Consider the following 21,354-nt stretch of genomic DNA (forward strand, 5'->3'; position numbering starts at 1 on the left):
AATGCACTTAGGTGATAGGACCTTTCTGGCTTCCACCAAAGGGTGAGAAGAAAGAGCCAGGCAGGCATCACTGTGATTTACTGTCAGGAGGTGCAGCTGGCGGTGGTGGGGGTGGGTTGGGGCTCAGCCTATGGGAGAGGTCAGGGGCAATCACATAGTCTGTAGGGCTGCCTGAGAGTCTTTCCTTAGGGAAATGTCTCTTAGCCCCTTACTTCATTGTAGGAAGACTCCCCTGTGTGCCCACCAGCACCCTGCTCATCCCTTATTTCCGTGTCTGCTTCCCAAACCAGGCTACGTGTGCAGGAAGGCAGGGGCCTAGATACCCGGGTGCTCCCAGGTACCCCCAGGGCTAGCTCCAGCACCTGTACAATGCTCCATGGTGGGGTGGGTGAAGGAATGAATGGCCAGAGGCCAGGATGTACCCAGAAGAAGCTAGTCCGGCAGGAGCAGAAAGTGCTTCTCCGAGAGAAGGGGGAGGGAGGGACGGAGAACAGCTCTTTCCAGACCTGCTGGTGGTGCAGGCAGGAACCTGAGGTGTGGCAGCGGACCCAGACGGCTGTGGTGAGGACAGAGCCATGCTGCGGAGCCACTTAAGCTGCCAGTCAGTCAGCTTGTGGCCAGGCTTGGGTTTCCTGGGAGTGAGACATCTGTTCTACAAACCCTTCCTTCCACTTACTCGCTTTTGCCTGTCCGAGTCATCCTCTTATTCCTTTTTAAAAGCAAACCTCTTTTGAAATTTTCCACCCAGTGGCCAACAAGCTAGGAGTACCAAGGTACATGCCTGCCCCTGGCCATGGCGGGAGAGAGGGTTCCAGGGCTGTGGGTTCTGCAACCCCCATTGGATGTGCCTGACTCTTGTTTGCCCAGGCTCTGGAGTGTCAAGACCTGCACCCCAAGTCAAGGGAACTCACAGGCTAGAGCATCAGGGCTGGAGCATCCAGGGCAGGGATTGTTACGTGGAAATGAGCATACAGGCTTAAAACAGGTCTCTGCAGGGCCCCTCCCTACAGGGGCCTCTGGCTGGAGCTAAGGGGGTTGGGGAGTAGTGGGAGGTGGGAGGTCTGTGAGTGTCTGTGTGTGTGTGTGTGCGTGTGTGTGTGTGTGTGAGAAGTCTGTGCATGTGACTGTGGTGCCCGTACACTTACTGAGGAGTGAGTGATGAAGAAATAAATCAATTCCCAGATGGGAATCCCTGCCGAGTGCTCTCTAAGGGCAAGGCTAACACCCCTGATTGCAGCCACTGCTGATGGGCACTGGCCGGTTTCCAGGTTGGGTGTAGCGCACATGGTGTGGTTGCAGCCTTGCACGGAGGTCTGGGTGCATCTGGGAGCCTTGTGTGGGCTGCATACCTACGCATGGAGTCGCTGGGTCAGAGTTGACCCAGGAGGACTCTCAAAGGGGGAGCCTGAGCTTCCTAGGTGGACAAACATGGGCGCGATCATCTGCTTGGTCTGAGGCACCGGGCTGGAAACCAGTGATGGGGATGTGCAGGAAAAAAGGCAGGAGCCCACTGTGGGGGTTCCACAGGACCGGTGACATGCCGATTCCCAGTGTCAGTTTCCGGTAGCCGCTGTTACACATGACCGCAAACGTGGGGACCTAAAACTACGGAGCAGCCCCGGTGGCAGGGTGGGTGGCACGTTGGGCTACTAACCTCCTGCTCCCCTGGAGAAAGGTGAGGCTTCCTTCTCCCGTAAAGAGTCACAGTCTTGGAACCCCACAGGGGCAGTTCTACGCTGTCCTGTAGGGTCATTATGAGTCAGAATCGACTCGATGGCAATGTGTTTAAAACAAGAGACATCAGTTCTTAAATCTGAAACCAAGGTACCAGCAAGATTGTACAACGCAGAGGCGCTAGAGGAAAACCCACTCCTCTTCTAGCTTTTGGTGGTTGCTGGTTCCCTTGGCTTGTGGCCACATCACTCCATGTTTGGATGTTGTCTCCACAATCCCTTCTCTGCCTGTGACCCTTTTCTTTGTATGTCTCTTATTAAGGACACTTATTGGATTTAGAGGCCATCCAGATAATTCAGCATGCTCTCAAGACCCTGAATTCATTTACCTCTCCAAAGCCCCCCTTTTCTAAAATAAGATGACATTCACAGGTTGTGGGCTTTAGGACATGGGGATATCTTTTGGGAGTCACTGTATCAACCACCTTCCTGCTATCTGAAATATCCCAGCTTGTCCCCCACTTTGCAGAGTTCTTAGGTAGGCCACTTGCTGATGGCTAATTCTGTCCCTCTTGGCCAACGCAGGCCAGACTTCCTCCTGGAGGCCCTCCTTGACTGTCTGCTGATGCTCAGGTACCTGAGATTCCTCCTGTTCTCTCGCTGCAGGCCCATTCAGCTGGGTCTGTGCTATTCTACACCTTGCTGCTCCTCCGACGGAGGCTTCCAGAGGGCAGGCAATCTCCTCCTCCCTCCTTCCTCCTACACACAGTGGGCAAGTGTACCTCCTCCCGGGCTCTGCCAGGGCTCTGCACCCAAGGGCACCAGGAACAAAGGGCATGGGCCCAAGGCACCTGTCCAACAGTGTCTAGGCCAACCCTGGGCACCGTGCCTAATGTCCAAGCCTTGTCTGTGCCCCCTCTCCTGACACTGACACCTCCAAGGGGACCTGGCTGCTTACCTTGTCTCCTGGCTTGTGTGGTTGTCCTGGTTACACACACACACAACACAGGGCAGGAGGGTGGGGGGGGGGAGAGGGAGCTTGGGGGAAGAGGAAGGAGCCCAGCCCTTTGCTTTTCCTTGGAGGAGGCCAGAGACAGGAATGCCTTTGGCTGGGGGATCAGAAGATCAAAGGCAGAAGATCAGGACGGAGGCAGGTGGCACTCACTTGGAGGCACCAGCGAGAAGCAGCAGCTGGTGCCTCCTAAGGGCAGGGCTGACCCAGAACGCCCTCCCCTGCCCTCCCCCTCCCCCCGTGTCCCCTCCCCTTCCCCCCCTCCCTACACTCCTCTCTGCCTGAAGCTCAGAGTGTGGCTCCTGGGGTGAAGGCCCTGGGGGTAGAATGCAGGTGAGGGAGAGGTGGGCTGATCCCCCCCATATATCTGTATCCTCCTTTAAACACCTCATGATTACTCCCTTAAATGGTACTATCTACTGACATTTTATAACCGTGGAAGGAGGCATAGCAAAGCAAAACAACTTGTTTACTATCAAACAACCGGTAAAGCGATTTAACCAATGTATGGACTCTTGGCATTCAGACCCCAGGGCCCACAGACTTCACTGCAGGAGAAGGGAAGGCAGCGAGCCCTGTTCACTCCAATTGCAGCATGAGAGACTTAGGACAGAGTGCAGGAAGGACTTCTTGGCAGGGATGTTAGCTAGCCTTTCTCCCAGTGTGATAAGCCAAACCAGCAAGGGGTTGGGGAGGAAGTGGGTTGGCAGAGGCTGGGTCAGCGAGGGCAGCTGGGGACAAGGATTCCAGGACTAGGTAGTCAGAGGATGCTGCGAGTGGGGTGCACCTGGGGGGGGCGGGGCTTGGGAGAGGGGCAGCTCTGGAAAGTTTCTCCGGTCTCAGTACCCCCCTGGAGCGGGACCCAACAGCCGACACAGCAGGTGGGGCCCTAATGCCCCACCCATTGTTGGGAAGCTCAGGCTGCCTCCCCCCCTCCCCCCCCACTTCCAGGCCCTTTCAGCCCCAGCGGTGGGCAGTGGGTGGGCCCTGGGCCACAATTTCACTCTCTAGGTCGTGTGTGTAGCTGGGGTTCAATAGAATGAACTGGCGTCAGTTTGGCTCAGCCACTTATTAACTTTGTGATTTGAGGCAGGGGAGGGGGGAAGTAACCTGATATTTCCGAGTCTCCGTTTCTTCACTTAAAATGGGACTGAAGAACGCTTCCCTCCTTGGCTGGCTCCGAGATGAAATGGAATGAGATCAGCGGTGTGTGAGTGCTCTGTAAGGGAGGCCAATGGAGGGCCCTGGGGGGTGGGTGGGGGAGGCCCGGGCAGCAGGGACCTGTGTTTTCCTGCTGCTCCGTACAGCCGGCAGGTTGCTTTTAGCACTGCATCCTGGCCATCAGAAGTAGCTTTTGAACCTTAGATGAGTTGCGTTCACTGGGCTGAACTTCCAGTGTCTGCTCTTGTCTAGTGGACGCATGGTGAGACTGGGACCTGACCCAATGAAGAGACACACCTGGCTGGCACTCCCTTGCTGGGGCAGGTTTGGGTATCTGAGGGGGAAGGGACTGTGGTGTGGCTGGGATAGGAAGAGGGGCAGAGGATTTCCTGATGTGAGGACAGCTTCCATCTGGGGTTGGGGGGGTTATTCTGAATAGAGGGGCTTTTCTTCTGCTTCCCACCCCTGGGCACACCCTGCCTGTTCTTCCCGTGAATTAAAGGCAGCAGGAAGAAGCGTGTCAGCCAGCCAGCCAGCACTCTGAACCGTGGTCGCACACAAGGCACTCCACGCAGGCCCCTGCTGCAGCCTGGCCCTGCCCAGCCAGCGGCCTGCCCCTCCGAGCACCTCGCCCCTTGCAGCCCTCCTCAGGGCGCCCTGGCTGGGAGCCCAGGGTCTCCTGGTCTGACGAGGGAAGCACCGTGCCCACCGTAGGGAGGGCTGGTCTGACGGGAAGTCGCAGTTCTTCTCTTCAAGGTTCTCCGCACGGTGGGCTCGCACGGTGGCCCCAGACTGGGCGGTGCTACGTTCTGTCGTCCTTCGGGATGTCACAATGTGCCGTCCTCACTGCTGGACAGGGAGAATCCACCCCCACCCCCGCCCCCACAGAAACGACGCCCTTTTCGACAAAGCTAGTCCCTGGGTGGTACAAACGGTTAAGTGCTTGCAACTAACCAAAACGCTGGCAGTTCCGATCCTCCCAGAGGTATCTCAGAAGAAAGGCCTGGTAATCTGCTTCTGGAAAAGCACAACTATTGAAAACCCTGTGGAGCGTAGTAACACACCAACACGCACGGCATCACCAAGGGTTGGAATCAACTTGGTGGCGCGCGCGCGTGCATGTGTGTGTGTGTGTGTGTGAGAGAGAGAGAGAGAGAGAGAGAGAGAGAGAGAGAGAGAGAGAGAGAGAGAGAGAAATTAGAGCTATCTCTGGAAAAAGATTGGCTCGTCAGAAAGACCTGGGCTTGAAAGCAGGAAGTGGATGATGGTTTTAAATGGTGATGGCTACTGTTTCAGGAGGAGCCTTGGTGGCGTAGTGGTTACACATGGGGCTGTGGTCTGCATGGTCAGCAGTTTGAAACCACCAGCAGCTTGGGAGAAAGACTAGGCTTTCTACCCCCGCCAACTGTTCCAGTGTTGGACACCCACAGGGGTCATAGTGAGTCAGCAGGGACTCGGTGGCGGTGAGAGAGTTGGGAGCTGTTTCAGGGGCTGTGTTTATTCCATTCCCTCCCTCCCTCAGATGTGCTTTGCACATCACACACACTCGGTCCCTCAGGTCCATGTGCCCACCCCTCAGTCCAACCCACTCACTGCCAGCAAGTTGATTCCGACTCATAGTGACCCTATAAAACAAGGCAGAACTGCCCCTGATTTCAAACCGTAACTCTCTATGGGAGTAGAGAGCCTCGTCTTTCCCCTCCAGGGTGGCTGATGGTTTTGAACTGCTTACCTTGTGTTTAGCAGCCCAATACATAACCCATCATGTTACCAGGGCTCCTCTTGCCCCTCAGTTACCACCTAAACATGACTCTTGAAGCTGGTGTATGCGATGGGGACAGGTCAGTGGGGACCATGGAGAGCTTCCAGGCTGTTTGGAGAGCTGGGCCACCAGAGTGAGCCATCTGAGACCAGGAGATGATAGTTTGTCACTGAGGACAGGACCGTGTGGCCTGACTTTGTGACTGAACCTTTAGAAGTAAGAGTCAAAAGGCCACAGGGATTAGTGTGCAGAAGCCCTGTGCCACCCAAGCCCAGTGCCTGCCCTTGTCACGTCGATCTGTATTTGCTCACTCTCTTTCCCTGGCCCCTCCTTACTCCACGCCTCGCGGGCGGGGAGTATAGATGGTGGTCTCTGTGACCACAGCACCTAGCACAGGCCCGCAGAGTAGGTGCTCAGTGAATAGTTGATGAACGGAAGACCGGAGGGTTGTAAAGAGTCTTCCTGCAAGAGGGCCGTATTTTCACCGAGTCTACAGGCGTGGAGAGGGTCTGGCGGCGGGCGGTGCTCGCGGGGAACATTTCTTGGTAATTGACTGTGTGCTAGAAAACTCAGCCGAGGGAAATGCTGGGTAGGGGTTTGTTCCGTGGTCGCAACAAGTCGGAGCTGCCTGCGTGGGGCTTTGCATGTTCCGTGGAGCAGGGGTTACTGAGAGTTCGCACCTACTCCTCGCAGCTAGCAACCTACAGGCACCCCAGAAGCACTTGACGGGGGCGGGAGCCACGTGGACAGAGAGGGAGCTTGCCCAGAGCCACATGGCCAGTAAGTGGCAGTGCTGAGAAGGAACCAGAGCTGTCTGACCGCAGTCTGCCCCAGGGCTGGCCTGCGGAGCTCTGTGATGATGAGGTGCTTCAGCCCCTCACGGTTCGGCACCGGAGCCCGGATGTGTGCCTCGTGTGACTGAGGAACCGAATCGCTGATTGGATTTAAAGCGACCGAAACAAACCAAACACCATCTCACTGCCACGGAGTCAGTGCTGATTCACAGAGACCCCCTGTGGGTTTCCAAGACTGGAACTGTTGACGGAAGTAGAAAGCCCATTCTTTCTCCCGAGGAGCTACTGGCAGTTTAGAACTGCCAACCGTGCTGATGGCAGCCCGACCCACTGCCACCAAGTTCCATTTGAATAGTTACACGTGGTCAGTGGCTTGCATATTGGACAGAACAGGTTTGAGCAGGCCTTCCCTCCGAGAGAGGAGAGAAGGGGTCAAGAGCCAGGCCTCCTGGCACGCCCATGCTCTATGCCCCCCTCCCCTCCCATGCTCAGCACTCTGTCTCTTTCTCTGCCATGCTCTCCCCTTGAGAACCTTCACCTGGCTCCAGCCATAGGCAGAGGGATAGCTCCAACATTCGGGAATCTCAAGCACCATTCCACCTCTCCAAGGATCATGACTGATGGCTTGGGGACAGGGGCAGCTATTTGCACCTGGTCTGCTGTAACACTTCTAACGTTCACTCAGGGGCTGGCTCTGTGAGCCACCTCAGCTTAGCAACTCTGCCCGGCAGAGCCAGAGATGTGCCCCCTGCCTGGGATGGGCCTAACTCCCTCACAGAGGCAATCCCCTGCTGTGCTGAGGACAGGACCAGCCCCAGGACTCAGTCCCTACCTCGGGGGCCTGTCTCTTCCCTTGCTCTCTCCTGGCCCCCCTTCATTTAGCACGTTCCTGCTTCCAGACAACCCCTTCCAATAAGTAGCAGCTGGAGCCGGAGGGTTTAACCTAAAGTTAGTCTCTGTCGTGCCAAATCCCGATCTCCCCGATCGGTGGGTTCAGGGTGTTTTCCCTCCTTAACCCTCTTTTTGCCATCAGGCTTAGAGGAGGCCCGTCTCGAGGATGCAACCTCATGGTACCAAGGGACACATTTTCTGACTGCCACGTCTTGGAACCCGGACCTAAACCCTCCTCAAATTACCGCCATCGCTTTGACGCCCACTCAGAACCGGCCCTATGGGGCAGAGTGGAACTGGCCCTGTGGGTTTCCAAGACTGTCACTCTTTATGAGAGTAAAAAGCCCCATCTTTCTCCCGAAAAGTATCTCTGGGCGGAGCCAACATTAAATGCTTTTAACTTCTTATGGAAACTCATCAAACCCACCCAGAGGTGCCTTGCAAGCAAGGCCTGTGATCGACTTCCAAACCTCAGCCACTGAAAGCTTGATGGAGCACAGCTCTCCCGTGACACTCATGGGGTCCCCCAGCGTCTGTGTCCACTCAGTGGCAAACGGTGGGGAACACCACGGTCTCCCCTTCTCTCCCTCATGTTCCCCTCCCAGCCTTTCCCCCTCCAGCCCCACCTGGGCCCCTCGGGTCCCTGGTGCTGCCCTTGTTTCCCGTCTCCCCCTGGCCGAATCTGACCTGCCTTTGCTTTTTGCTCTCTCTGCCTGCCAGGCCCACCTCCTGCCTCACCCCACCCGCCACACACACATACTAAAGTCACAAGCCCGCCTTCCACTCCAGACAGGGTGCGAGGCATTTTGGGGATTGAACGAGGGAGCCAAGGAGTGACAAACTGGAGCAATAGCCACTTTAGTGGGGGAGGAAAAGAAGACAGCTTTGTTCTTCTGCTTTGCGCAAAGCCCAAGAACAGGCTGTGCCGCACCGTGTGTGCAGGAGACACCCTTCTTCCTGTCTGGGGTCCGCTCCCTTGTGCGAGGGGTTATGAAAATCACCAAACGCCCACAGGAGCTCTGTACCACCTCGTGTGTTGTCGAATGGCCAGGAGAGCTGTCTCCGGGTTATGTCTCAGTAGGAGGTGCTGGTCGGGGAAGGCGCTGGAAAGGAAGCTTGGAAGAAAGCTGAGCTCAGCATGGCAGGGCGGGTGGGGGGTTGGGGAGAGCACCGTTTGTCCTGGGCTTTGTCTGCCTTCACCTGCTGTGTGGCGTTGGGTAACTCTGTCCCTCTCTGGGTCTGTGTCCGCGTGCGTTGACTGCAGCGTGGTCAGTCAAGGAAGAGGGCAGTGGGGTTCAGAGGTAGAATGGCAGAGACCGGGTGCCAATGCTCCTCTTGCCCAGCCTCGCAGGGGAGGCTTGCTCATGGCTAGGATGCTGAGTAGGTCTCAGGGGAGCTTCCAGATGAAGATGAACTAGGAAGAAAGGCCAGGCAGTCTGCTTCCAAACATCAGCCGATGGAAACCCGATGGGCCCCCACAGTCGGAGCTGCAGCTGATGATGGGGCTAGTGCCCATCTGGGTCGCAGCTGGTACTGTTGTCTATAGAGGGAAGCACCTCCCAGTCAGGAGTGGTTGGGAAAGCAGGGGGTAGTCTTGACTTTGACCGCAAGGGAAGAGGACTGCCACAGATGAGACACCCCTCGCAGTGAAGCCCTGCCCTTTCCATGAAGCCACCGAGCCCCCCTGAGTACACGGGGTGCTTTCCCACTCTGAACGTCTGCTCACTGTCTTGTCCACCCGCCCCCCATCCTTGCAGGAAGCCTTCCCGCCCCTTCGGAGCGGGGTGGTACCCTCTGGTTTGGACACACGGTTGAGAGTTTCATAAGATAGTGGCTGCAGGGCCGTTTAGTAAACCTCGGAGCCGAATACATCTGGGGGTTTGGGGGCTGCTACTTAGCGAGTAAGCAATCCTTCCCCAGCAACACTGAACTCCCCGAGGGCCCAGACCTCTGCCCCGTGCCTTTCTTCCACTGCCCGCCACGCTGCCCAGTACCGTGCCAGGCAGACCAGCCAGGCAGGAAATAGTATCTTTAGCTCTGGAAGGGATGTTCGAGCTGGTCTAGTTGAACCAGGGCCCTGGACCCAGATGAGGTGTTCTTTCCTCTCTGCCCCATCACCTGCCTCTCCACTGACAGAGCAATGCATTAAGTGTTCTCGCGCACTGCCCTGCCCACTGCCCCCTGGCAGCGTGTGGATCCCCCGTCGGGCTCTTCCTACACAGGCCTGGCCAATGCCCACAGAGGGGCCTCCCAAGAGGGTGGGGACCTGGCCTTCGTGGGGAAGCACTGTGTCTGGGGTTGTTGGGGCAGCTCAGGAGACCCTCACCGGAGAGCCTTCGGCCCTCTGGGAACCCGCAGGAACGCCAAGAAGAAGGTTCTAGACGGGGCTGCAAACCCAGCTTGTTGATCCCCTGGTCATTTACCCCGTGGCCGACACCAGGATGGGCGGCCTCATTCGCAGGCCCAGAGGAACATGAAAACACAGGGCCCTTGTTCACAACGCGTCATGGCAGCCACGGCAAGGACGAAAGCCAGCGCAGGGCCTGTGGAGGAGAGGGGAGGAGGCCAGGGAGAATGTGCCCGTCCACTTGAGCTGTGTGTGCTCTTCAGCGGAGCATCTTGCTGACACCTTAGCCACCCACTGCTCCCACTCATGGCAACCCTGCAGGAAGGAGTGGCATGGCCCCAGAGGGTTTCCAAGCCTGTCAGTCCTTAAAGGGTCTGACGGCCGCACCTTTCTCCCACCTGAGTGCTTAACCACAGCACCACCAGGGCCCAATCTACTTTCTCCTCTGCAACCAACCACAGCCCCTGCCGTTGCGCTGACTGACGTCCACGCAGAGAGATGTAGAACTCTGAGATCGCGTCTCTATGTCGGTGGGAGCAGAAAGCTTCAGATCTCTTCGGAGGAGCAGCACGTGGCTTTGAACCACTGGTCTTGCCATGGTCACACCAACGCCTACCCCACAGCGCCACCAGGGCCCGTGTCCAGAGAACAGTGAACACCGATCGTGTGCTGATGTGGACCTGACCGCTGAACAGTATTTCTGGAGAGGTTAGGTCCCAAGGCAACAGTGGGACACATTCCAATTAGACATCAGGAAGAACTTCCCAGAGAGAGAGCTGTCAGCCACAGGAACAGATGCCGAGGAAGGCTGCCCCAGGTCCCTGTCTGCCAGGGGGCTGTGGAGATACATTGATGACGCCCTTATCTTGCCGAAGCTCATAGTCATCCGCCGCCTCTTCCGTACTAATCACAACGATGGAGGTCGATGAGTCTGATCTCTAACAAGGCATGTCCGTTGAGCACTGTGTTTTGCACCTATTAGCTCATGGGATTCCCACAACCACCATCATGAGCTACAGGTCTTGCTGGGATGCCCATTTTACAGATGAGAAAACGGGGGTCTAGAGATGCCAAGTGACATCTCCCGAGCCACCCCGCCAGCACACAGCTAGTCGGTGGAGGTGCTGGGATACGTGTAAGGGTGTGGTCTTCTCCATCGGGGTGGGCATAATCCTCTCAGTTCCACCCAGGCCGAGCCCAGGGGCTTGCTCTTTCTCTGACTGTTCCTCCCAAAGGAAAATTGCAAACAAAACAACTCCCCACGGCCCCCGCAGGCTTGGCCAGTCTGCCGGGAGGGAGGGTCTCCCATCACCGCAGCCCTCTTCCCGCCGCTCGGTGGCCTCTTGGTTCCCCTGCGTCTTCCCTCCTATCAAACCTGTTCCCTGGCTCTGTGGTGACGCCACCTCACCCAGTTTCCTTGGGTGGTCTGGTTGCCTCACAGGGTGAAGCTCGGAGAACATTTTCCTACTGTGCAGCCAGAAACGTCTACTTCCCATGCCCAGGGCTGCCCCTTCTCCCCTCTCCCTGCCCGCCCGCTCCTGCCAGCCACACCCCAGGCACCACCGCACGGGGCCTGTGTCTGAGGGAAGGCCCCCAGTCCTGCTGAGAACCCTCAAGACTGCTGGGAAGAAGGCATTAGGTTCTTCCGGGTCCTCATGCTGTTGGACGGAGAGCGCCCGGGCTGGCTGTGTCCTGCGCAGGCCCTATGGGACGTGAAGATAGGGGTCCCTTGCTCAAAAAAGAAGGTGCACTGGTGTTGCGGTGGGTTATGCTTCGAGTTGCTAATGCAAAGGCTAGCAGTTCGAATCCACCATTGACTGTGAGGGAGAAAGAGGAGGCTTTCTGCTCACCTAAAGATTCAACGTCTCAGAAACTGGACAGGGAGGCCATTCTTCGCTGTCCTATGGGGTCACCATGAGTCAGAGCCCACTTGATGCTGTTAGAAAAACATTCAGAATGTCAAGATGGCCAGATCAGAGAGTGATACCAAGCCACGGTCCTTTGGACTGAGCCTTCGGAAGCTGGGCCGGGCATAGTTGTAATGGACGTAGAGTGTAGTGCAGAATTCTGTCACGTCACCATAGACCCTATAAACAGCAGCAGGGGCTACCTGGGGCCAGGCTGGGGAGGAGTCAGGCCTGTGCAAGGTCACACAGTCTGAGAAGGGCAGCACTCCAGGGAGGTGCCATGCTTCTTCCGCAGTGCTTGTTGTCACCATTGGTGGATGCTTCTAGAAAGTGTGTGAAGTTTCACCAGTCCAGCACTCAGTGTGCACACGCACAGGAGCACGCGTGTGCCCGGCAGCCCACAAGTGAACACCCTGCCCTGCTATTGCCACCAGACTGGTAAACGCTGGCAGATTCATTCAGCCAAGCCAATGCAGCCACAACCAAACTCCAGGCACCCTGGGGTCTACCTGCGTCCAGGTACGGGCTGGAGGTGGGAGCTGTGGTCTGCGAGCTATGCAGGTCTGTCCTGTCTTCAGTGTCTCCTGCACACCTGCTCCCTCCTCACCACTGCCCAGGTGTGCTTGCCCCCTCCCCCCAAACAGGGCACTGCAGCCTCTCCCCAGGGCCAAGGCCATTCCCAAAGGCCCCTGGCGTCCACCTGGAGGCTCTGGCCTTTGGCATCTCCACCCCACCTCCTTCTCCCAGCTCTCTGCAGTCCTCTTCCCTCCCCTTTCTCCAGCACCAGCCTCACCTTTTCCCCTTTTGTGCAAGGGCCAGGCCTGAATGGCACTCCCCCACCCCTGAGCATTTGAAATCCACCGCCTGGGCCCTCCCTTACTGCACTGAGCCCAGCCAGCTGTGTGTTGTCTTAGGGCAGGATGTGGGGGTGGGCAGGTGGGGCGGGCAGTCTGGGGAGGGGGTGGGGGGAGTGGGTGGAGGGCCATGGAGCTACATCAGAGCCTCTGAGGTGCGGCCCCTGGAGGGACAGCTGAGTGATGAGGCCTGAGTCACATGCCCCGCATGCTCCTTGAACTCCCGCGCAGGCTCCTGTGCAGACACGTCCTGCAATGCGCAGGGTAAATAGTTAGAGGTAATCGTTTTGTGCGGCACCTCGCGCCTCTCTGCCTCTCTGAGGCTGAGCCAGGCCTGGGACTGCAGCGGGTGGAGCCCCCATCAGACCCAGGCTCTGCGGTGTCCTTTCAGCAGTTCGGCGTCCGTGGGTGGCACCTGTGTGCCCCGGCCACTGGCCAGTGTGCCCGAGAACGTCACCTTCCAACCAGAACCCCAGGCTAACGGCGGCAGCAGCACAGCCCAGTTGGCCTCCAGTCGACTCCGACTCGCGGAGACCCAGCGCCTTCCAGAAGGTTTTCCAGGCTGTGTCTGAGGCAGCTCTGAGTGGGTTCAAACCGTGGGTCCTTGGGGTAGGTTTGTACCCCGCAGACTCCAAACCCAAGGTGTCAGCAAGCCAATCCTGGCTTCCAGGTGGAGTAGAGGAGCCAAGCACTCCGTGGGAAGCAGATTGCCAGGCCTTTTTCTGGCAGCACAGCTGGGTGGGCTTGAGCGATTGACCTTTTGGCTACTAGTTGAATAATGGTCATTTATGTCCCCCAGGGACGTCCAAGGGCAAGCCTAAGAAAGCCTGAAACCCACCCCCACCCCCAGGGCCAAGGCCTGGCTTCAAACCCATTGGTGAGCCCCCTTGGTTCTGCTCCCCTTCCGCCTTAGGCCACCGAGCCAGCTGCGCCTCCCCCTTGAGCGGCTGTGGGGCAGGCTAAGGTCAGTCTCGGAGCGGAGCGCTGCAGACAAGAACCAGTCCGACCTCCACATGCCAGCTCCTGGGCTCTACGCTGCCCAGAATGTCTTCCTTCCTTGGGGGACATGGAGTCCGGGACTCGAACCTTATCAAAGATAAGACATTTGAGACTAAACAGTCTTTTTATAGATTAGAGTCGGGCTCCGGAGCACATGTTTCCCCTGCCATCAGCACGCAGCCCGGGCCTGCCGTTCTGAGCATGCATCTAATGTGCTTACAGTTTGCTTCTTCTCCGGGGAAGATGGAGACACAGAGGCTTGGGGACGGGGAAGAGAAACGGCTGCAGGCAGGCCTGGGGCAGTGCCCAGCAGTGCGGTGGTGGTCTGGGCTAGGCTGGGCTCACATCTGCACCCCCAGGGAGCAAGCCCCCCGGGGCTGGAAATAGAATGGAACCCAAATGTGTCAGGCATTCACCAGGCACAAACTGAGCCGGCAGTGAAGACAGACAGAGTCCAGAAATGAAGGGCGGCCCCCCGCCGAGTGGGGCTAGACACTGAGGGAAAGGCGAGGAGACAGAAACTGATATTACTTCTCCCTGCCATCGCTTCAATGCTGACTCATAGTGACCCTACAGGACAAGGTAGAACTGCCCCTCTGGGTTTCCTTCCGGGCGTAGGAAGCCCACCCCCCGCCTCTCCCGCCGGCATATATATACTTCACATGAAACATTTGATGGACTGTCTGTAAGCACTGTCATAGTCGTGCACCCCTGCATACGCCCCGATTCAGAGTGGTCAGGGCCTCTGAGCATGGTGTTGCTGGTCTTGTTTTCTGTGTGGAGAGAAAGGGTATGAGATCATATACAGCCCTGGTACACGCGGTTAACATGTTAACCTCAAGCTGGGCCGTTGGAAACCACCAGCCATCCAGAGGGAGGGTGAGGAGGCTCCCTGCTCTCCTAGAGAGTGCCAGTCTCAGAAAGAAAGCCGCAGGGTCAGGTCTACCCTGTCCTACAGGGTCGCTGGGAGTGGGATTGAGGTTTTTGTTATTTTGAAGGCGACAGTGAATGCATTTGCCCGTGGCATGAGACCCCACCCTTCTTGGGTTGTCTTGAATTGAAAACGGATGAGCGGAGGTTCTGAGACTTCAGTGGGATGTTTGGATAGAGATTAGCCAGTGCCTCCCGGAAATGCCAGCTGTATCCCTTGGGATTGTCCCCACATCTGAGAGGATAGCGACCCTGGAGCCACCCACAGAGTCTCCTAGAAAAGTGGGAGAGTTGGGGGAGCTCCGCTGGGAATCCATCCGGGAGTCGGGATCTTCACATGCCATCATTCAGGGACCCAGCAGCTTCTGTCATGGTGCCAAAGGTGCCAGCCTCCCAATGGAGAAAAGTCAACTGTCGGGAAGTGGCCTGTGTGCAATAGAACCAAACGCTGCCTGGTCCCAATCCATCTTCATCACCGCTGGTTTGCTCCAGTCTGTTGTTGCAGCAGCCACTGGGTTGGACAGTGTCCTTGTGGACCATAGCGTTTACACTGACGAAGTTTGGGAAGTAGATTGCCAGGCCTTTCTTCCTAGTCCACCATGGGGACACTGCTGGGATTTGAAACACTGGTGACAGTTTCCAGTGCCATGGTAGCATGACAAGCCATTATGGTGTGACACACTGGCAGGTGGGTGGGGGAGGGAGGTAAGAGGTTGAAGGGGTGAATCAAACGGGAAGGAGAATGGCAGGGCACACTCAGGCCTGAGGGATGAAATACAAGGACGGTGTTCATCCCCCTAGCCACCCATCGCACCCATACATGTGCGCCGTCCAAGCCTGCTCCGTAGTTGGGAATCTGGGGCCCTCTGGGCCTCAGTTGCTTCATTTATACAAATAAGTATTTTTTGCCTTAGGTGGGCCCTCCCTTCCTATTCTACAAGGCTATGAATTTTCACCTGGCTCCTCTTTCTAGAAGGGGGTCAGCTCCCTTCCTCATCTTATCCACACCCAGTCCTGGGGGAGTCCAGCAGAAGGGGACATGGACAACTACATCGGGAGAAGGATGGCACTGGCCGTGGGAGGCCTGCCTCCCAGCCCAGTTATCACTCAGAGAGCATGGCCTGTTTTGGGCTGTGGGGTTTGGATGACCAGGGGGGCTGCTATGGGGGCCGGGAACTGGACCATGCTGGGTGGTGAAGGCAGGCAGCTTGTAACCCTTTCCTGTTTTCTCTCCACACAGGGATCTGAGCATGAACAACCTCACAGAGCTGCAACCCGGCCTCTTCCACCACCTGCGCTTCCTGGAGGAGCTGTGCGTAGACCCTTGGGGCACGGGGATTGGTAGGGCCGGGTTGGGATGGAAAGATTTTGGCTGCCTGTGATAGCTGTAGAAGCCCTGGGGTGCAGTGGGCTACGCTTTGGACAGAAGCAGTTTGAAGTCACCAGCCGCTTCGGGAGTGGGGGGTGGGGGAGGGAGAAAGATGAGGCTGCCTGCTCCTGTAGAGATTACGGACAGCCTTGGAAACCCACACGGGCAGTTCTACTCTGTCCTAGAGGGTCACCATGAGTCTGCATCTGCTGAGATGTATTTTTTTGTTTTTAAATAGCTGTAAGGCAAGGGACTCCTGCTGGTATAGTGAGCTATGCATTGGGCTGCCCACCACAGGTCAGCAGTTCAAACCCACAAGGAGCAACTTGAGAGAAAAGATGAGGCTTTCTGTTTCCATAGAGGTGGACAGTCTCAGAAACCGAAGGGGCAGCTCCATTCTGTCCTACAGGGTGGGTTGGAATCATCTCCACGGCAGTGAGAACAGCTGTAGGTATCAGGGTTCTCAGGAGCTGAGCCGAGGCTCCAGGAAAAGAAGGTGATTGGGTGACTTAAAGGTCAACACGCCAGGCTGCTGATGGGAAGGTCAGAGGTTCGAGGTCACCCAGAGGTACCTCGGAAAAGCCCTCCTAGCAACCCTCTCGGGCAGCGGTTCTCAACCTGGGGGTCGAACGACCCTTTCACAGGGGCCACCCGATTCATAACAGTAGCAAGATGACAGTGATGAAGCAGCAACGAAAATAATTTTATGGTTGGGGGGGTCACTACAACATGAGGAACTGTACGAAAGGGTCATGGCATCAGGAAGACTGAAAACCACTGCGAGAACTACCCCCTGTGAGTGTCACTCTTTACAGAAGTAGAAAGGCCCGTCTTTCTCCCATGGTGGTTTTGAACTACTGACCTTGCAGTCAGCAGCTCCACGGGTGATGCCACCAAGCCTCCTGAGAGAAGCTCTAGTGAGGAAGACAGGCCTGGAGATGAAGAAGACCCGGTGGTCGTGTTTAGAGACGTCAGTCACTGAAACCCCAGGGGCACAGTTCTACCGTGACATACCCAGGGAGAAGATGGAGCTGGTCTCCATATCAGGGGTTTTCAGCTGACACCAGCCCTGGTGTGGAACCTGGGGTGGCAGGTGGTGCCACAGAGTGTCGGAACTCTAGCATATCCTTGAAGACCACTCCTTCTGCAGCTAGGGATGTGTCTTTGGCCTTCTCATATGACCGGATCCAGCCACCCCCATGGTCTTTCTCTGACATGTCTCCTACCGCTATCCCTTGTTCTGTTACCCTGCCAGATATCCCCTCACATCTGGGACTCCTCCTTCAGGGGCATCTTACCAGCTCAAGAGGAGCCGTCTATATCTCCTGGTGGCCTAAAGGATCAGCTTCTAAAACCCGCCCTCAGCCATCCCACCCACCTCGAGACAACATGGCATCCATGAGGCCAGTCCTGTGCACCATCCTGAATCCCCTCTCCTGCGTCTGCCTGGATGCCTCTCTCGGTGCCAAGCTCACATCCCAGGTGCTCTGCCGAGGCCCTCCTGGGATGCTTGGCCCAAGGAGTGCTCCTGTCCTCTCTGGAAAGCCAGGTCCCTCTGGTTCCGGTCATTACCATCACCCACCCCTAATCTCCCATCTCCTAGCCCTGGCCATTGTTATTTCATTCAATTAAAGACCCTTGGAACTCAACCAAGGTTTGCTTAAACCATACAGGCGGTGGGCTCCTGGACCTGCCATTGTTTGCTATTTCGCCTCAACCTCAACTCCCCTGTTCCTAAGTCAGATCTTGACCATAGACAACACTCCTCAAGGATGCAGTCTCCCTGTCCCTGCTGGAATCATGGCACCACAGGCCACACTAGCTTCTTCAGACCAAGTTCTGGGACCACCTCTGGGTACACAATTGAGGCCCTGGAGGGCACACACAGTAGATGGGCTCAGCTGCTACCCAAAGGTGGGAGGCTTGAGTCCACCCAGAGATACCGCGGAAGAAATGCCTGGTGATCAACTTGCCATAGAACAAGCCACTGGAAGCCCAGAACACCTTCCTACACTGACGCCTGTGGACCATCACGAGTTGGAGTTGGTTCAATGGCCTGTGGTGTTCTGGCCTGAAAGGCAAATGCCAGAGGACGCTGCCCTTTGGGTGCTTCCAGACTGAGACGGGTGGGCAGCAGGTCAGCAGGTGGAGGAGGCTTCCACAGGCGTGAGTGCCCAGGGCATTCTGTGCCAGGGATGGGCAGGGTGGATGAGGCTGGCCTGGCCAGAGGGCAGGGTAGTCTTCTCAGAGGATGAGTGTCCAGCCAGTTTCCAAAGGAAGTGGGCAGAGTGAGCAATGTGGTGGGCCTTCTGACTGGACCACGGCACAGCTTGGTGAGAATGAAACGTAGGTGTGAAGGCCGAGGAGCCTGGGCAGGAGACATGTGGGGCGGACCTGAGCATGTCAGACTGACTGTCTGTCTTCCAAAGTCATGGCTTGTGCTCATCTATTCACCAAAAGGCTGGCATTTTTTAACCTACCCTGAAGTGCAGAGGAAGACAGGCCTGGCAACCTGCTGCCACAAAGCTTACATTACATGAACAAGAATTTTCAAAAAGCAATCCACAGTCCTGTTTCTGGAAAATGCTATCGGTTGAGATCGTCTGTTCATTTAAATCCTTCCTGCTTAAGAAGCCCAGTTCTCTCTCTCTCTCTCTCTCTCTCTCTCTCTCTCTCTCTCTCTCTCTCTCTCTCTCTCTATCTATCTCTATCTCTATCTCTATCTATCTATATATATATATCCTACATAAAAGAATGTTATCTTTAAAAAGATGACGGCTGAGAAATCACTATGAAACCGAGTTCTATCACGCATCCTCCAGGATCAGAGTTGACCTCAGTGGGTTTAGCTTTTTGGTTATGGTTTTCTACCTTCCATCCCCTGAGATGCTGTGGCGACCTGGTGGCATAGTGACTACACATCAGACTGTGATTTGCATGGTCTGCAGTTTGAAATCCCTGGCAGCAATTCAGGAAGAAGACTGGACTTTCTACTCCTGTAAACAGTGACAGTTTCTGAGACCCACAGGGGCTTGCTGTGAGTGTGGAGTTTTTATTCCCTGAGATGGGCGTGGATCCATCCTCTACCCCACCTGAGAGAAGCTTCCGGGGCTGATGCACACCGACACACAGAAGTCAAGCTGGGAGATTCCAAATACCCAGCCACCTTTCCACACATGACTTTTTTTTTTAAAGCCAAACAGAATAGTAAATGTCAAATAAGCAGATTCTTATTACAGATGTATATTTTAAAAATAGCCTCCGCGATAAGTCAGCACAATCTCTATGTCTGCGGGCCTCTTGGTAAGAACTGGTGCCCATAATAATGTCCTTGGGGACTTGGGAGCTCCCAAAATACCTTCTGAATCATCCACAATTAAGCTCTGCACAGACAGGTTTTGGTCGTAGGCATGTGCATTAAGTGTGTTTCATGGCACCTGCTCCCTTTAAAATCGGGGATCACCCTGTTATGATGGACATGGAAATGCTTAATTAGACCAGAATGTTACACTAATTAGAACACCCCATTTCCTAACCCCTCTGGATTAATGGGGGTTAGCTGTGTAGTTTATTAGGATGTGGGGAGACCCAGACACACCCCCACCTGAACTCAACCCTTCTACTAGTGACAGGTTACAGCCCAGGTACAACCCTGCCCTGCAGGGGGTGTGGGTAATCTGGATAGGCACAGGAGAGGATGGAGCATCGTAGAGAGGACATGGGCCCTTACATCAGCCAGATCTGGGGGAGAATGCTGGGCTCTCCCTGGGCTGCCTCAGCGATGCTCAGTTTCCTTGGCTGTAATTTGGGGGGGGTGAAAATAGACATCTCAATTGTTGGAGTCTCTGAGTGGCATGAAGAGGTAAACCAACTCAACTGCTGACCGAAAAGGTGGCGGAGCACACCCATTCTGGGGCATGTCATAAGAAAGGGCTGGGAATCTACTTCCAAAAAGATCAGTCGTTGAAAACCCCGGGAAGCACAATTCTTCTGTGAAGCACACAGGGCCTCCACCCATTGGAACTCACTCCGCGACAGCGAGAACCAAGAATTAAGTGAAACTGGTCCTGGGTATTAAGTGTTCACCGCATCGTCTAGCTCCATAAACTACCCTTTGCTTTCCTCTCCCAGCCAGGATGCTGACCTGTGGAGGACCGCCCTGTGGGGCTCCCGGCCACCACCACTGACCCTCTTCTCTGATTTGCAGGCGCCTCTCTGGGAACCATCTCTCACATATCCCTGGACAGGCGTTCTCCGGGCTCTACAGCCTGAAAGTCCTGTAAGTCGGCTCCCCCTCCCCACGTTGGCATGGCAGTGTGCCACCCCAGACAGAAGGCAAACCCGGCTCGGACCTGCGTGCTGCCTTGTGGCCACCGGGGCTGTGTGTCATTCCTTTGTCTTCGTTGTTCGTTTCCGTTCTGATTTCTTTATCTGTGCCCCCATCTTGTCCATCACAAACCGTGCGATCTGTAATGAAACATTTCATTGCACCTGGTATGTGCGGCCACCCTGGACGCACCTCACTTGCTGCTGTTCTTGTGTGGTCCCCCTCAGACCCAAGCGCTCTCTGACCTCGAAGGTCAGGGTGATCAGAAATGCCTGGTGATCAACTTGCCATAGAACAAGCCACTGGGGTTGGGTTGGGTTTCTTTCACCATCTTCCTCTTTTGGTCCAACCTCAGTCTCTTTAGGGAGCCCTGGTGGCGTAGTGGGTAAGCGTCGCACTGCTAACTGTAAGGCCAGCAGTTTGAAATCGCCAAGTGGTCTTTGGGAGAAAGATGGGGCTTTCTGCTAAACCCACCAAGGTAGTTCTACCGTGTCCTATTGGGTCGCCGTGAGTCTGCATTACCTCAATAGCAGTTAGTTTGGTTTTGGTGTGTGGGGGGGAGGGGCTCAGTCTCTCTGGCTGCATCCTGAGTTCTCATCCTCCCTGTAAGCCACTCCTTCTGGCTTCAAGCTTTCATTTTTCCTGAACAAACCAGCGAGGTTGTGACTTCCAGCCTCCCTCTGCCATAGACCGGATGGCCCATGTCAGAGAAGGGAAGGCAGAGCGAGGCAGCCTCTCCCGCTTGGCGAGCCCGTGACTCACCTGGTCTCCACCAGGACTCTTGTCCCCCGGCCTCTCTCGTGCTTGTCTCACGCAGGGGTGTGAACAGAGGGTCTGGGAAGGGTAGGGGAGACTCCTGGGGCAGGCACGCTGCCGCGGGAAGTGACTTGGGAAGGAACCGAAGATCTAAGGAGTGAGCTTCTCGGGCTGCCTGAGAGCGGGCAGCTACATTCTCCAGCCCCGCCGCTTCTTCCGTTCTGACTTGGCCTGCAGGTCCTCTCTGTACCGTTGAGCAGATTGTTGACTGCCCAAGAGCATCTGGCTGTGGGAGTGAAAAAGGCTGAAATCCAGCCCTGTGCCCTTGCTTGGGCGGCACCCATTGCTGAAGGAATGCCTCTTGCTAATGTGTGCAGAGATGCTGATGGGCTAGCGGTGGCTCTGTCCCCTGGGCCCGGGGGCTTCAGGCTGTTTAGAGTCCTTGATGCACATCTGAGTACCTCCATCCTCACCCCTTTGCCTCTGACAATACCTCTCCTGGCACCCCTCACCTTCAGCCTCTCTCCAAGGGTTTCTGAGCCTCTGGTTGCCTGGTCCCTCAGCCTTTCCTC

At 56.1% G+C, this 21,354-nt stretch overlaps 1 protein-coding gene across 1 annotated transcript in view; it reads left to right on the top strand.

The window, feature by feature from the left end:
- Positions 1-21,354, top strand: part of LGR6 (leucine rich repeat containing G protein-coupled receptor 6) — a 134,219-nt gene that overhangs the window by 16,386 nt on the left and 96,479 nt on the right. The window contains exons 2-3 of the mRNA XM_075540532.1: positions 15,571-15,642; positions 19,907-19,978. Coding sequence (XP_075396647.1) covers positions 15,571-15,642; positions 19,907-19,978 — 144 coding nt within the window. The remainder of the gene's footprint in view (positions 1-15,570; positions 15,643-19,906; positions 19,979-21,354) is intronic.

This window comes from Tenrec ecaudatus, chromosome 1 (assembly GCF_050624435.1).
Source record: "Tenrec ecaudatus isolate mTenEca1 chromosome 1, mTenEca1.hap1, whole genome shotgun sequence".
NCBI classification, from domain to species: Eukaryota; Metazoa; Chordata; class Mammalia; order Afrosoricida; family Tenrecidae; genus Tenrec; species Tenrec ecaudatus.